We start from the raw sequence: 17,251 nt of genomic DNA, 5'->3' as shown, positions 1-17,251 counted from the left end.
GAGATAAGTGGGGTGCAGGATGGGGGAGCCGGTGGAAGAAAAGGCAGATAAAACACAGAGGCGGGGAGCGGGTGATCATGCGTGCATGGCTGTGAGTGTTTTACAAAGAGAGACAGATAGTGAAAAAGAGGTTGGAATAAAAATGAGGGAGAGAAAAATTATGAGTTGCTTGGCATTTGCCAGAGTGTGACCTTGACACTACCCCTGACCTTCTACACCTCATCCATCCAGGCTCCAACGTTACCTCATGCTCATTTACATTTCACATACTTACTGACACACTCGTGCACAAGCACAAGCGTATGCAGCCACCCACTGACATACAACACCCTACAGCCCACACAGAGCACAATTCATGGAGGAAAGAGGCACCATACATCACTCCTATTAAAGTCAGTCGAGCACGGTTGTCAGGGCTTGTAGATATCTCACTTTAGTGTCATCATTACAGAGAGGGTGAGGTTGTTAGCTACATTATGAGAGTGAGTAAGACTGCAAGATTTGGTACTTAGCAGGAGATGAGGACGCACAGGTTACAGTATATTAGACAATTGGACCCCATCTCTTGTTAAGTCCCTGACAGGGCCACTTTGGGCTTTCCAATCATACAGGGTCCAGTATGACTCGGGGTCACATGAAAAATGTTAATCACATAGTGCTGGATCTCTTCAAGTGAATGTCAGAATTAGACATCATCTGTTTCTAAGTGTTTACAGTATTTCAAGTAGTATTCTTCACACACAAGCAACATTGATACACGTTCTTTTGAATCCACAGCCCACTTACAGTGTTGAGAGACGCTGCTGTCCCCCGCAGTTGTGGTGGAGACCACCATAGTGGTGGCGGTAGAGTGTGAGCCCAGTGCCTTTGACTCTTGTGACGACACAGGCTTAAGAGTGGAGAGGGGTGTGAGCGGATCAGGGGCACCAGAGGGAGCTGTGGTCAAGTGAGGGGTGGCGTCAGCCTGTGATACTCCCCCTGGGGGCGGTGGGAAATCTTCAGCAACAGTCGCTCTGGTGCCAGGTGTAAATTCAGAGGGAGGTGAAGATGTCTGTGTCATATCGTTTCTTGGTGCTGCTGCAAAGAAAGGAAGAGGACAATAGAAAGCTTCAGCTCAAGAAACTGAATTATTGTAGATGTGTTGAAGGGTTAGGGTTAAATGTGTATTTCTCTATAACATTGAACCTCACCTAAAAGGGAGTCGTTTCACATTTTGGGAAATATGCTCTCATAGAGTTTCGGTGAGAAGATGGATACAAATCTCAGTTCTCTCTTTGTCCATTAAATATAAATCTACATCCAGGAGACAGTTGGCTTAGCTTAGCACATCTGGAAACAGGGAGAAACAGCTAGCTTGTCTCTTACCAAAGGTAAAAACATCCACCTACCATCACCTCTAAAGTTGAAGTGGTAATGATCTCCTGGACTTTAGGAAAGAAATGGAAATGGTGTATTTCCCCAAATTCTGAACTATTCTTTTAAATATTCACAAACAACCTTAACCTCAATGTTAAAGTTCTGTGAAACACCCTTAGAGGTATTTCACAGTCATACCTCAGCTACTCTGCTTCTTCAGGACTGGGTGTGGTTTGATCAAATCTGGTATTTGGATATAAGCAAACAACCCACAATTGTCATAACATTTTGATAAAAATTGTCAATCTTCCAACTACTGAGGGGGGCACAGATAACACAAATACAGAAATTTATCACTACAGCTGACTGAGAAAACGTGTTTTCAGGGGTTTTAAGTAAGGTATATCTACTTCCATTGTAGTCTGCTTACATAGTTTCCAAACTGTTTTATATTGATAGATTTATTGATATTTCTGTGTGAAATTACACATGGATATAGTCATCTGTTGTGGTTGGCATGATGGTGCCAGATCGAACATATTTAAACATCAGTGAGCCAACCAAAAATCACCACTTACATGAGCTGGTGTGACCTCAATAAAGTCTCTATCTATCTATCTTTCTATCAATACACAACAGGGCACTAAACACTTCCTTTTTTACCATATGATGCTTTGTTCAGTCATAAACATTCCTGATTATAATTATGGAGAATACCACTGATTTTGGCTCTGTTCAAAGCAGTTGTCCCCTCACTTGCATGACAAGATAACATCATATATTATAATGCATATGCTAATGCTACTGCAGTATTTGTTCCAGAGATGTTGTGTTACATTGCATGGTGGTTCCTGTTATTGTTATCTACTGCCTGTATGTGTTGCTTAGCAACTAAATCTTTTTGTTACAGTTCAATAACCATGTTGCTTGGAGATAGGATATTTAATAATTTATTGTCAATTTTTACCCACTACAAATAAATACAACATTGGTTTATTGCATGTGTTCTACTGTATACCTCTGTGATAAAATGCATTAAGCCAATTATAAATAACAACCAGCTTCAGGTAATACAGTGCTGACTTGAATGTGAAATAACACTTAAATTACAAGTTTTGAAAATTATTATTAATTAGTTATAATGAACTTGTAATAATATAGTGTAGAAGTGCCAACCACAGCCCCTGTTAATTAACAGTAAAATGACCCTAGTGGTGATGGCCTGTTTCCGCTAACATCAGAACAGGGAAGAGGTGTGATATATAAACTGTTTTAAGAATGAGGTCTCTTAACCCCACAATGGTTTCAGATTAGTTCACCACAACCCTAGGTGCAGGTAACACTATGCTTGCACAAACCTGAACCAAAATGGAATACAATGTATCAACCAAAGATATAAGAATGGACTAACTGATACACTTTACTATTACCAACTATTAAAATAAGAAAGGAAAAAGCTGGAGTCAACTGACACCACAAGAACGGCACACAAATAGACTTAATGATTTGTTACCCAACACAGCAGATAGAGCACATTCAGTCAAATAATTTCAGAAAATATTCCATTCTCTCTCTGTTGTGCTCAATTGTTATTACTGTAAAGCACTTTGTAACTGTGTCTAGAAAAGTGCCATATCATAAAAAAGGTAGTTATTATTATTATTATTATTATTACACTATCTACATTGGGATACTAAACATTTGCACTCATCCAGTAGGCATCTGCTCAAACGTTTCCCCTCCGATGACACAATAAAAATAAATAAAAAATAGCTTTCCTAAGTGAAGCAGAATCTGATTATCTACACAGTAAGCACTATGGTACTCTGCCCAACAAATCTCTTTAGGTGCTATTGATTACTAAATCCTCTCAATTACCATTCATAAACATGCTCACCTGGCACACAGCCCCTCATATCAGGCCCCAGGTCCTGTCCGTCGGGGCAGGCGCAGGTATATTTGGGCGAGTGTTCTGTAATCTGTGGAGCCTTAAGACACAAGTACTCACAGCCACCATTGGCCACACTGCCCAGATTACAACTGTCTGGGCCTGGAGACAGTGACAAAAGAAATAGAGAGACAGAGAGAATTACACGGTTATATAAATAAGAATCACTTATTCAACATGGGGGGATATCAGAGAGTCAGAGAGAGTTGTCACATGTTATTGTTCCCACACTCTTGAATTCCCTTACAGCCACTAATTTGTAAACAAAATAAAAAAAACCCCACAAAGAATAAAATCTGGTAACATACAGAAACCTGCTGTAAATATTAACAACTCCCTGTGCTACTGTGCCAGGTACAACCAACAACTTCACTGTGTTCTTCCCAAAGTCTTGTTTAGTTACAAACTAAGAAAACAGGTATGAAATACAGTGAAGGATTAAAATATAAATGGACTATGCAAAGGAAGATATATTTAAAAACAGAGATAAATATGGAAACTGACACACAAGAAAAGAAATACACAGCCATCATATTCATGATTATTAGCTCTGTTCAGTTCAACTCACATCTGGATAGTCCTGTTAGAGAAAACTGTGTTGGAGGCAGGGTTGTGACAGATGTGTGGATGTGTGCCTCCAATGCTTTGATCACCTCCACCACAATCACAAGCCTCACTATCTCTTATTCATGTGCATGGGTTGACATGAACCCACAGAGGAAGCTTGGTCACAGAGTTGCGACTCAATCTCACACAATCACAGTGAGGGGAGGAAAGCGAACAGACGTGCAGACACACATGCAAAGTCTCCCCCACTCATACTATACACACACCTTGTGGCTGTCGGAGCTGGTGGAAGACCACAATGTCATGGGGGTCGTTGAGGTTTTCCGCTAGCGTGTGGATGTCTTGACCAGTCAGCCTGTTGGCCATGAAGACCGACGCCCTGTCTCTGTCTGTCCAGTAGATACGATCCTGAAACACAGGGATTAGCATTGTCTTAATATGGGTAACACACAGAAAAAAATTGTCAGGGTTGTGTTGGGCTTGAGCCTAAGAGTGCATTTTGGCAAACAGCCATTCTAACAGCTCAGATCTCAATAGCTATTGAATTGACTGCTATTAAATTTGGTACATACATTTCTAGCCCCCAAAGGATGAATCCTACAGACTTTGGTGGTTCTCTGACACTTGTGGTTTTAAAGGTTGTGTGTAATATTTAGGAGGATCCATTTACAGAAATGCAATATAATATATATCACTATATTTCGATGTACAAAGACCTTACATAATGAAGTGTTATGTTTTTATTACCTTAGAATGAGTCATTTGCATCTACATACACCGCGGGTCCCCTTAGATGGAATTCGCCATATTGTGCCGCCATGTTTCTACAGTAGCCCAAACCATAGACTGTATATAAAAAATTTAAAATTTGCCATGATCCGGCTGATAAAGTAGTTCAATTTCTGAAAGTCATCAATGTAAAGACACCTTCAATTTAAAAGAGAAAAGAAAATGAATGAAACAGAGGAACAACAGAATAAAATATGAGTACACATAAGAAACAAAGGGACTAAATGAACTCAACAAAGAAGGCAGAGACATAAGATACGTGCTGTGGGAGAATTCAGCTGTCAGTGTTTGGCTCAGATCACAAGTCTAATTTATCTGAGGAAAAATAATAGCAAGACAATTAGCACAAGTGAAATATGCACTGATAAATATTTGTTGCCACACATAGTCTAATTCATTATGTTTTGCAGATCAGAGATCGTGTTAATTTGGCTTTTGCTGCAAATAAAATGAGGGGAGGAATGCATCAAGGAAATGCATAAGCAGAGATAATAATTATATAAATAATTAGCCATTTAGCTGACGCTTTTTTCAAAAGCAACTTACAATTGCTATGTATGTCAGAGGTAGCATGCCTCTGGAGCAACTAGGGGTTAAGTGTCCTGCTCAGGGACACATTTGTGGATGTGTCACAGTGGGAACCAAACCCAGGTCTCCCACACCAAAGGTATGTGCCTTAGCCACTGTCCCAGCGCCACTACCAGATACACACAAGGCATGTAATAAATGGGGCTGTGACACCTTGTTGTGGAAGAAGATTTAATTTGTCATTGGTTTTCTTTTATAGTTTCTGCCATATCCTTTCTTGTTTGTTACAGTGTTAGGTCTTAAATGATTCAAACACATCCTACTTAGATCATAATATAGTAGCTCAAAGGCAAATTTGAGCCATGCTTGTTATTCATTAATTGAATTGCTTGCGTTGTTTCCCTAGTTTATTCCTTCAACAGCTTAAAAAGAAAGTTTTAGACAGAAGCTGACATTTTTTGTGGTTGCCTCAAGTGTATGTATGTGTGTGTTTGCGTTGACTCAGTCACTGAGTCAGAAACAGATGGTAATGTGATGTATACTACAATGAGCTCAACTCAGTGACAGTGAGCTGGTGTATGTTTAACACCCTGAACAAGAAGGTCACCTTGTAGTCACAACTGAGTAGAGGGCAGAGAGGCCCCAGATCGATTATGTATTACACTAGAGGGAATTCATCATCATTTCTGTGAGTTACACTACAGTTCTTCTTGTAGGGTGGACTAACAGCAGAGTACAGTAAAAAAAAAAAAAAATCCTCAAGGTTATGCTTTCACCTTAACATTATTGGTATTTATTTTGTTAAAGGTTAAAACTTCGAAAAAAGAAGACAGATATGTGAGCGATTTATATTATAAAAAATATTTTTCTGAGAGAGCTTTTTAGCAGTAGTTGAAAACTCCATGTACTCCAGTACTAGTGCTTAAATCCAAAATCCACTTTTTTAGGTACTTGTACTTTAGTTGAGTAGTTCCATTTTGTGCTTTTACTATACTTCACCTCCACTACATTTCACTCTACCATCACTTTACTGTTATAGTTACTGGTTAGATTAAGATTTTACATACAAAACATATTAAAAGTGACGCATTTTATAGATTAGTCTGCCTAACATTATATTAAATAGTTTACATTAGCTCCACCTAGAACAGCTACAATACTACAAATGCTGCTTGCACATTAATCCATCAACAATAATCCAGTATTATATATGACAATATAATACTGACAAGGGGTCATTCTACAAAATGAGTACTTTTATTTTTACAGATAATATCTCTGTACTTTCACCTTAGTAAACCTTGGAATGCAGGAGTGTTACGAGTATTTTTACTTGGTGTTGTTGCAACTTTTTCTTTATAGTAAAGGAGTACCCTTTCCACCTCTGGTGTTTAGATAGGAGGGACACCTGAATTCACTGTTGGTAGTTTTACTTAAAAAAAGTCACCTGGGATGAGTTTCATGATTCTTAAGCAAGGACGCGAAGGTCCGTGTGACAAAAAAGTTGTCATCAGAGGGTGTATGCATAGGCTCTGTGCGGACGTCCGCGTGCCAGACTGTTTTTTATGTTTTTTATGATGGCCGACTACGCTACCAGGGCATCAACCAATCTACTGTGGATGTGTGGAACAAGTCCGTCAAGCTGACTCCAGAAAGTAGTATTAAGAAGTAGTTCGCATCGGTGAAGTCCGCAGCCGAAAACATTCGAGCCTTTAGCATACACATTCAAACCCAAGTGAATATTTTCAAAAATCCATGCTTGTAAACCTGGTCTGTTGCTGAATGAAATTTGTATCTCTGTTCCCACTGAGCCCAGTTCCCCTTGAGAGGAGTCCCACTGGAGAATAGGCCACTTGGGTGATGTCATTGGCACCAATCGGAGACTGGCCGGGACTTTGCTGCAGTGGCAACAACAGGGACATCCCAGACAAGAGCTTGTGAGCAAAAGCATGCTTGCACACAGGCAAACACACCCAGCACAGAAACCACGAGGCAGCAAATTTGCACGACTGCTTGGCATAAAACTAGATTTAATTTCTCTGATAGCCTTGACATATCACACACACAGGGAAGCTAGCGGCATGAGTGTGTGTGTGTGTGTGTGTGTGTGTGTGTGTGTGTGTGTGTGTGTGTGTGTGTGTGTGTGTGTTGCTTCAGGCTGCTCTCTACTCCCTATAGCTGTCCACTGTTTAGTATGCAATGGCAGTCAATCCCACAGGGGAAAACAGACAGCCCATACAGAATGACACACACACACACACACACACACACAGACAAACTGAGCATACAGTAAATTGAATTTAACAGTCATTACATTCAAACCTTCAGTCACACTGCAGGCCCCTGTGAGGCTAATGACAGAGATAGATATGATGAGACATGGGAGGCTGGATGACACCATGGTCAGCGGCCAGAAATCATTGAAATCCATTGCAAACAGACCTCAAAAACAGCCAGAGCATAGGGGTGTCCCAGGCTCTCTGCAGATGACATGTGTGTTCTGCGGTGAGCTCCATTCAGGTCCACACTGGCTATAAGATGCAGCTTTGAATCCACCCAGTACAGACGCCTGTTGGCTATATCTGAGAAACACACACACACACAAATAAGCTGAGTAAAAATTGATTGTCTTTTGCGGTAAGCACTCGTGCACTCTGACCAACAAATCCCTTTAGGTGATATTGATTAAGTTTTAAAATGTCAGATTCTCCCGATTACGCCACTGCAAGTTTTACTGTGTCGATCTATAACTCCTTAAACACTTCCAATATCACTGAAAAGCAACTGTGATAACTTGATTTTTGTTTTCATTTTACATTTACCCTTAATACTGTATTTCAATTATTTATAACCTTTACGTACAATGAGTTCATTAAGTGCATTAGATATTTTTCAGGACTGTGCAACAGGCACATTTAGCAACATAAAACAACTGCCAATAAAGTGTAATATATAGTACTGTGTAACATATAATGTAAGGACAAGAGTTGAAAAACAGCTGTTGTCTTCTCACCTAGAGTGATCCCATTGGGCCATTCAATGTTATCAGCCACCAGCACCTGTCGGTCCACTCCATTCATCCCGGCTTTCTCTATCTTGGCTTGCGTGCCCCAGTCTGACCAGTACATAAAGCTGGATTGGAAGGAAGCATACTTACTGTGTTATTAATCAGTGTACATGTAGTGCTGCTGTGCTCAGCAAGAAATGTGGAAGTAATAATCTTATAGTGCAGTTCAAGTATAATACTGTTTATACTTAGATAGCATTCGTTTTTCAAATGTTGGTAGATTCTCATCATTTATAATGTCATTTATTAGTCGAGTGACATTGTTGTGCACAACAGTCTCTGTTGTGTTGTTTTGCACTGAAACACTCACTCACAAAAAAAACTGCTACCAGACAGCAAGGGGGTGGATTAACTAACTTTATGTCAAAGTGTTTTTGGTATTAATGAGTCAGATAGCATCTTTCTATATTTATTATGAAGATTACACCAACATTATTGCACTGTCAAGGCAACATAATAGAAGTGCTTCTAAAAACCGCCTATGCAATATACAGCCTATTGTAGAACAATTCTACGTAAGACTGCAAAAATAGGACAGGAGGAATGTCATTTTTTTCAAATGGCAGCTGAAAACCTAATTTTTTCACCACAGACTGAACACTATAGCAGAGGCAATACTGTCTCTGGTTTGATGTCTGGGAATAGCACCTGTAATGTTTGTGGAGCTGTGGTTTTAAAAGGGGAGATAGAAAGGGATAAATATCTGTTAATAACAACTGGTATAGGCTTCTGATATGATGATTTATATAGTTATTACGTATGGATGTGGATCTTTTAAATTCCAGGAGTCCTTGTTTTTAATTATTTTTGATGAGCTGACAGGATTATTTATATATTTCCTTACATACAAATTTTGTCCTTGCGGGAGAAGTATGATGTCATTTCCAGCCCATTATGTTGAAATTAGAGTATTCAATTTAATTCTGCGTCTGTGCTTATTTACATCATCAGTGTAAGCAAATACTCTGCTAAATGGAAAACATGCACACTTCTGCAGTCATGGCAGTGTGTTTAAACCACCAAATTTAAAAGCTTTTGTACAAGTTTCAATGGTTATCGGGCAATATCAGTAAGCAATCAAAGCAGCAAAACACAGTGATTTACACTCATTTCTATTTAAATTAATATAATAATATTACTGACATCAATGTAAGACAAAAGACAAAACTCATTTGGTGTCACAGTAAGAAATCTGTGTGTGCTGGATTCCTGTTGGGCTGTTATGATTGGGTCTGTAATGTGCAGAAACTGTCACTGTGTGTATGCCTCAGTTAAGGCTATGCGCTTGTTTATTTAAATTTATTTTAGTATCTGTTTGTTTTCATCTGAGTTTGGATCACCAGAACACAAAAGCTGCAGAAGCACACGCTGGCATGAATTCATTAAGCTTCCCAGATTAGAAGTGATCATCTAGGACAGAATTTCTAAAAAAACTATTGAGTCAAGAAGGTTAAATGGGTCACAGGCTCTGGATTCGCATTTACACCAACAAGAGTTCTCTTACGTTTATTTCCAGGCTGAAATCACTAAACAAATCTTAATCTGGGGTCATTCTCAATCATCTTCAATTTTACAGGACAAGCAAAAAAAGATCAGTATATAGTGTCTGCCAGCATATTCAAAGAGATATAGAGGAGGGTAACGCATATAAACTATTATATGCAGACATACTGTAAATTGTTATGGAAATTCACACAATAATGGCTAATAGAGATCACTGTATAACAACCATAATTATTGATCATTTGTATCTCCAGTATTGGGTATTACGTAGGGTGGTCAAGGTGTTTCGTGTGTGTTTTTGGACAAAGAAACACACATACACAAGTACACACATCTCCTCCTCCTTACCCATGGTGGGGATCCAGCGCTATGGCTCGGGGTTCACTCAGGTCGGTGTTGATGAGGACTCGTCTCTTGGTGGCGTCTACAGAGGCCACAGAGATGGATTTGTCTCCGGAGTCAGTCCAGTACAGGTTGTGTTGGAGCCAGTCCAGAGCCAGACCCACGGGGGTCTGCAGGAGTGAATCCACCAGCGGCACCTGCTGTGAGGGATCACTGGCCTCGTGGATGAAGGCGCTGCAGGGGGAATAGGAGGGTGAAAAAGGCAGAGCGAGAAGAGGGAGTATTTTGAGGGGAAGAAAATATGTAAGTCATAATCTACAGCAGCCTAGCAGTTATTGCGAAATCAATGTGCAGTGGAGAGATGATGACTGCTTCGGGGGGGCCTCTTTTGTGATAATGAGTTTATATACACTGTTCTTCTTATTACATGGCACCCTGCCAAAAAGGTTTAGCCTTGTAAGATATTGAGTTTTAATGATTGCATTACAAGCTAAAGCATTTTACAAACTTTTGCCAAAAAGTAGTTTGACTATAAGAATAGAAAAGTAAGTGCTATTAGCAATAACCATTAATAAATGAATGAATAAATAAATTGTAATACAATTAAATAACTATTTTTGGCATACTACTTTGATAAATTGTGAGTGGATATGAAATGGATTTATATGAGCACATAGGGGACACTCACAGGACAAGTGAACAATCCAACGATTATGCATCATCACAACTGATGTGTATACTAATTCTCCCATCTCCACTGTTAAGCGAGAGCAGAGCAGAGAATGGGACTGATATGCTAGCTGTGGCCTTGGGCCATACGCTGAGCAGGTTCATCCGGGGGTTAGTGTCCTTCGTACGTGGACCACTTATCAGAATAGACAAGGCCTACCTCAGGGGTTGCCCTGCCTGCTAATGATTTGGCCCTGGCAGAGGTGTGAGGTGAGGGCCAGGCAGCTGTGCTTCCAAACAGGAATTTTAGTTTTAGTTTCCCCAGAGATCTTTTCTCTTAACATCCATTTTATAAAGAGAACACAGTGCTCCAATTAGAATAGACTCTGGGGAGAAAACGTAGTTGGGATAACAATAGGAAGGTTGGAATAATCTAACATAACTGAGATGATGGCCTGAGCCATCAACTCAGTTCATTACATTCCATTACATTTCAAAAACATATGCAAACAAGTACATGCTCAGTACATCATCATGTCAGGGTGCAACAATGAAAGATTTGTACAACATCAGATAACTACATCTCAAAATCCTCTGGGTTAAAACATCATTACCACAGAAAGTGCTATTAAACAAATTCTGACATTGACAATTAGACATTAGACATATTTAAATGCAACATAAAAACCAAAAGCATATTGCAGAGCCCAATAATGCATTACTGAGGAGTCCAATGCAAAGCCAGGCGTGTTCCCAAACTTAAGCTTTATTACAGAAAAATAAAGCATATCCAAGATCAAGTTTATAGTCTACTGTGTTAATAAAATGAAATTAGGTTAGAAATCTTAACTCAGGTTTCTGCTCTAAACTATGATTTCTATTCATGGTTTACCTGTAGATTTTCCGGTGAAATCGATCACACCAGAAGACACGATTGTTGGCCACATCCAGGTCCAGAGCCACAGCGTTCTTCTGGGTGGACACCACCTGGCTGTAGTCCCTCTTCACCAGGTCGATGCGTCGGATCTCATGCCGGTTGGTGAACAGCAAGTAAGGGCTCTTCCCTGCACATAAAGCAGAGAATATTTAATGCTCAACTTTTGTGCAAATGCAAGTGTGAACCAGCTAAAATTTACAATCACAGAACAGTCACATTGGAAAATAATTTAGAAAAGAGACTAAAGCCAGATGAATTCATTGTTAGTATAAGGAATGCATTATTGGTAGGTGAGGTTGGGATGAGCTTCAATAATGGCCAGACAAATCCGTTTTGCAAATTTGGTTAAAGAGCCAGAGGGAGGGTCCAAGTTGGTATCTCCTATTGGAAAACTGCTTAGGAGCTGCACCAATCCACCTTATCTGATTCAAATTTAACAAGCAAGTTTTGTGTGATAAAGTAAGTTCAACCTTTAGCAAAAGGAATTAACTTCTAAAAACATTCTGAGCCAAGATGGTCTGGATTTATGTGGGATTAGAAATAACAAATATTGCCTGTACCTGCATGTGTTTCAATAATTAAAAGTGAAACATATAGTACTATTCTGTTGTAAAAGGAAAGACTTAAAGAAAAGAAGATTGCACGGCAGCAAAATGTGTGCTGGACTCGGTCGGACGGTTGTATGAAAGGGAATCATGTAGGCATTCCTCTACAGTAATAACACTGAGGCTTCACCCCAGGGTCAAAAAGCATTGCAGCTTAATGTGCTGCTGCACATTTGTAGCATGGACGACAATGCTCTAAATGTCATCTTTTAACACAGATAAATAATACAACAAAGCTTGTGTGATACAGCTCAATATCCTCCTCTAACAAGAGTGCAATGACAATAATCTTTCATTAAAAATGGCTGAATAGTTGTTGCTGTATTGATCTGTATGCTTCATTAAATTGTATGCTCCTTATTATCTTGTCCTTGCAATTATAGATCAGAAGTACCTTAGCATTCTGCTGCACCTCTTTAAACAGCAAGCTGTCAACCTTCACACAGGCAGCAGAACTAAATAGACATACAATGCAGTCATTTCCTCTGAGGAACCTCGTCAATTGAAATCAGACAAATTTCTTGCCCTTGTCTTGGCCACCTGTCACAAATCCTCAATACACTTTGCAACTGGAACAAAGTTTAACCCACAGAATGCAACAGAATAATGTTAAGTGTTAATGCAGTATCTTTTTATACCTGCAATGTATATTAAAGGGACAGCTATGGATTGCAGGTCTCACCTGGCATCTCAAATGCATCTCATGTAATCACTTGTGATTAGATTTTCCATTGCCCACTCCTATGGCTGTTCCTAGCCACAACAGGACATCTACAGCCATGCTAGCGGCTCTGTGAAGCTGTAATTAGGCACAGCAGTGCTTTCTGTTCATCCTCATCTTTATCGTAGTGGCGGGGTGGGGGGTATCAGATCATCTAACTTCAGTATGCTAACATGCTCACAATGACAATGTTAGCATGCTGATGGTAAGCAGGTGAAGTGTTTTCCATGATCACCATCTTAGTTTACCCTATTGCACAACAAAGTCAAATTTTTGATTACTGACTTTTCCACCTAAAGACCCAGTCCTTCAAGAGAGAATCGCAATGCATCTAGGAATCGATTTTTTCCCCCACCCCTAAACCAAAGTATTGCACAAATTGAAACCTTGATGCTGGCACTAGATTACAAAGGATCACCAATCACCAGTGATTATAATTTATCCTGAGGGGAACATGAATGTGTGTGACAGGTAGTGATTTTATGGCAATTCATCCAGTAAACCACGTGTGTGAACTTTATGGTGGCGCTACAGGAAAAATGAGGACATTAACAAAGTCATAAGAATTCATCATCCAGAAAGCATGAAAGTCCTAAATATTGCATATTGGATAACAAATTAATAACACAAAAAAACAAAAAAACAATGGGAACAACAAAGCTGGAAACAAAATCCTGATATGACAATGTAAAATCACACTGGCAGAAAAAGACACAAAAGATACATTATTCAAGACTTGGTGTCTTTGACATGCCACAGCATTAGCACAGTTGTTAGAGTGCCAAATCACTGTGTCCTTGTTTCATTTTGGGTGCATTCATACATATTTTTAGAGCTGTCCACTTGTGATAAGGTCACACAGGATGCATTTTAATTAGACCAAAATCTGAACAGGAGCCTTAGACGCATTTATTTAGCCTAGTGGGCAACAGCCTCACTAACCGTGTGTGCCTGCAGGGAAGGTTTTATCACTCTGGCTAGCAACTACAGCCCACCTTTGTCTTGTAATGTCTATATTCATCTCTTTCTGACACTGCATGTTAATAGGATGGCAGCTGCAGCCAGTTATCTCCAGAGGCAGATATGATATTCTCTCATTAATGGCTCGCATGCCTCACTTTCCCTTTTGACAGTCTGTGTCGTAGCCTCATTGTAGTCTCATACCACAGAACGTTCTCTCTTTCTTCCCTTTCCTTCCTGTCCCAGCCCAGAGTCTGAATGATGACAGAACTGTACAGGACTAAGTGTTCTCAAAAACTGGCCATTACAATGGCAACATTTCCAACCCCTCTAAAGGGGAAAATGGTCCCCTGCTGGTTTTATGGGCTGTCATGGTACCGCTAGTTTTCATTGCCTCAAAACCATTTGCTGGAACTGCTGCATTCACCGAGATTCTGCTTTTGACACACAGCCAGACAAACTGTTCTCTCCTGGCCACGATAAACTGATAGCAAACACACTGGGCAGTCATGCACAGAGAAATACACAAGTGTAGACAGAGGCATGGGGCAGACACAATCCAAACGCATGCAAAAAAAAACACACACATATTGAGTTCTGAGCTTTGATAGCAGCTCAGTTTAATTGAGAGAAATGAAATCACAGCATTTGACAGTTACAGGGACCAAATAAGCACATTTCATTTCACTCACTGTTTCCTGCCAATTAAATAATGAACATTTTGAGGGAAATTAAGTGTAAACATATAAACTGGCCTCTCTGTAATCTTCTGGCTAATAGCTTTTGGCTATAGTTCGAGGTCAAAGAAAATGAATTGGCCTCTGAGCAGTTCACTTTGTTCTCCACTAGTCTACAAACTGTTGTCAACAAGCCTAACGGGAGACCAGATTAAATTTGTTGTAATTAGCCTCTACCGTGACTCAGCCAGGTACCCCTGAAGAGCTGCTATAGCTAATTATAAGTGTTCAGCATGGTTGAACAAATCAGTCTGCCACTCATGAAACTGTCTAACGGGACGGGAACCTGGAGGACAGAGTTGGCCTGGGAGCAGATGAGTGGTTGCCTTGGTGATGCTTGGATTTTTTCTCTCTCCATGATTTAGCAATTACACAGCAAGTGCAGAGCAATGATAAGACCCTAACAGTAGAAAGATGTTTGTGATTATGAGATGAGGAGGGTTTGACACTGTGGCACAAAAGCTGAGAGCGGAGTGTTGCACTAATGAGGCAATGCAATATCTGAGAGAATGTCTTGTTATCAACAGCACAACACAGCTTTTTAAACTTTCAGTAGAGGAAGATCTTTACAACGCAAAACTGGTTTTAACAGCATCTATGTAGGTTACGGCATGACGGCATAGATTTAAAACGAACAAAATGTTGTAAAATATAAAACAACAGATTTCCCATGCACAGGAACAACAGTCATGTGCTGGTAGGATGCAGGATTTAGCAAATCAAAAATCAAAAACAAACCACCGCACACTGAAATGACTTCACTATATTTATTGTGAACAATGCGTTTCGCCTGTCGCTTCTTCAAGTTGAGTGAACCTGAAGGCTTGTTTTTGAACAAAATATGGAATTTACTCCATAATTGGGGAAAATGAAGTATAATCACAAAAAAATCTGAATCTCTGGCATCATTTTGGTTTTATGTCCAATTGTCTCGGACACCCTGCATGGTTGATCATTGAGCATTGTGACTCACCTTCTGCCTTGCAGGTCTTAGTTACAGGGTCCATCTCGTAACCTTCATAGCATTCACATTTAAAATCCCCCTTGTAGTTGATGCAGATCTGGCTACAAGCATCAGGATTCTCACACTCATCAATGTCTGCAGGGAGGAGAGGGAAGAGAGGTTATCAATCAACTGAAAGGCAGAGAGAGACAGACACAGACTGGCAGAGATGGATGCTATTCACCCTCATTAACTGCACTATAAGAGAAGCCAATCATTTCTTAAACTGTAAATATAGCAATGACTTTCTGAAAATAACAGCTTTAATGCATGACTAACTGTGCACATTTAGGACCGCGAGTGCTGGAGAAACACACATATTGTCGTTGACAGTTAATGGAAAGAAAGAAGTCGACGGGGAGACAGGGCGTGTCACTGTCGACTTCTCTGTTCTGCTTCCTTTCAGCAGATCTCAAGCTTTTTCCTTGGGTGTGATGAGGAAATGTTAGTGCTAAAAGGATGGGGAAGGGTGTGAAGGACACAGTATGTGTGTGTATGAGAGAGACAGCGAGAGGGAGAGAGAGAGTTGTATGGATGCTACTTTCCCTGTGGGAGTGACAGGCTGGGCACACTAAACAAAGATAGACAGCTCGAGAGCTGAGAGCTGCCCAAAGCAATACACCACACATACTCACAATGACACACACATACACACACACACACACACACACACACAAACACATACTCATAGTAGCTTGGTCAGCAGGCAGCCTTCCACCTGATTTTTAATCTATCTGTCTGTCTAAAGTTTCTTTATTTACCGCCACAAGTCTTTTTGTCCAGTAGCTGGTAGCCAGTGGGGCACTGGCACTCAAAGCCGATTGGTCGGTCCATGCAGACATGGGAACAACCGCCGTTGTTGATCATACACTCATTCAGCCCTGGGATACAAAGAAAAGAAGACAGTGTTCACATGCAGCCAATCATAGACGAGGTAGGGACATTATGGTCACCCAGTAGTTAATTTAAAAGGTAAAAATCATATTTAGACCTCAGCCTCCTTTACTGTAAAATATTTTTAAAGGGTTAAGACCAGTGGAATGGCTTGTGATATTTAATAAAGGTGTATAAATATGTATGGCACATAGGTGGGGAAAATGGATATCATCATCATAATCTTCATTTTATCTCAGCTCTTGTACTCAGCTCTTTTCCATCCTTTTCTGAATCCTTATCAGATGTTCTCAAAAGTGAAAAAGGAATCAAACAGACACAACATCACACACGGTAAGCTCTTAAACCGAGAATCAGGTCCATCACCAAGGATATGAAATATGTGCGCAGAGGGGATTAATGCTGTGAACTGGGATTCTAATATATCCCATAAGGATCTATCAAAGGAGTGAGCGAGGACACCTAAATTAAACATGCGCACTGCTTAAACTGAGGCAGAGTGATGTAAAAGCATCCAGTGAATGAAAGATGCCAAGAAAAGAAAGATGTAAAAACACAACCATTCTCATTTAAAACTAGGTCAAAGCAGCTGGCACAAGGTTGGCACACAACAAAGAAGGCAGAG

General features: G+C 40.1%; 1 protein-coding gene across 3 annotated transcripts in view; it reads right to left on the bottom strand.

Annotated features, from left to right (window-relative positions):
- LOC119902383 (low-density lipoprotein receptor-related protein 8-like) overlaps positions 1-17,251 on the bottom strand; it is an 82,440-nt gene that overhangs the window by 4,669 nt on the left and 60,520 nt on the right. For 2 of the 3 annotated variants that reach the window (XM_038718535.1, XM_038718533.1), the window contains exons 8-16: positions 16,494-16,613; positions 15,703-15,828; positions 11,662-11,833; positions 10,107-10,334; positions 8,202-8,320; positions 7,631-7,770; positions 4,138-4,279; positions 3,254-3,406; positions 787-1,077 (exon numbers count right to left, since the gene is read on the bottom strand). In XM_038718535.1, coding sequence (XP_038574463.1) covers positions 787-1,077; positions 3,254-3,406; positions 4,138-4,279; positions 7,631-7,770; positions 8,202-8,320; positions 10,107-10,334; positions 11,662-11,833; positions 15,703-15,828; positions 16,494-16,613 — 1,491 coding nt within the window. The remainder of the gene's footprint in view (positions 1-786; positions 1,078-3,253; positions 3,407-4,137; positions 4,280-7,630; positions 7,771-8,201; positions 8,321-10,106; positions 10,335-11,661; positions 11,834-15,702; positions 15,829-16,493; positions 16,614-17,251) is intronic. The other variant, XM_038718534.1, reaches the window with a different exon arrangement.

This window comes from Micropterus salmoides, unplaced genomic scaffold, assembly GCF_014851395.1.
Source record: "Micropterus salmoides isolate LMB-PRFRI ecotype aquatic unplaced genomic scaffold, ASM1485139v1 Ms_hic_scaffold_14, whole genome shotgun sequence".
Classification (NCBI taxonomy): Eukaryota; Metazoa; Chordata; class Actinopteri; order Centrarchiformes; family Centrarchidae; genus Micropterus; species Micropterus salmoides.
This window is presented reverse-complemented; position numbering and strand designations above follow the sequence as displayed.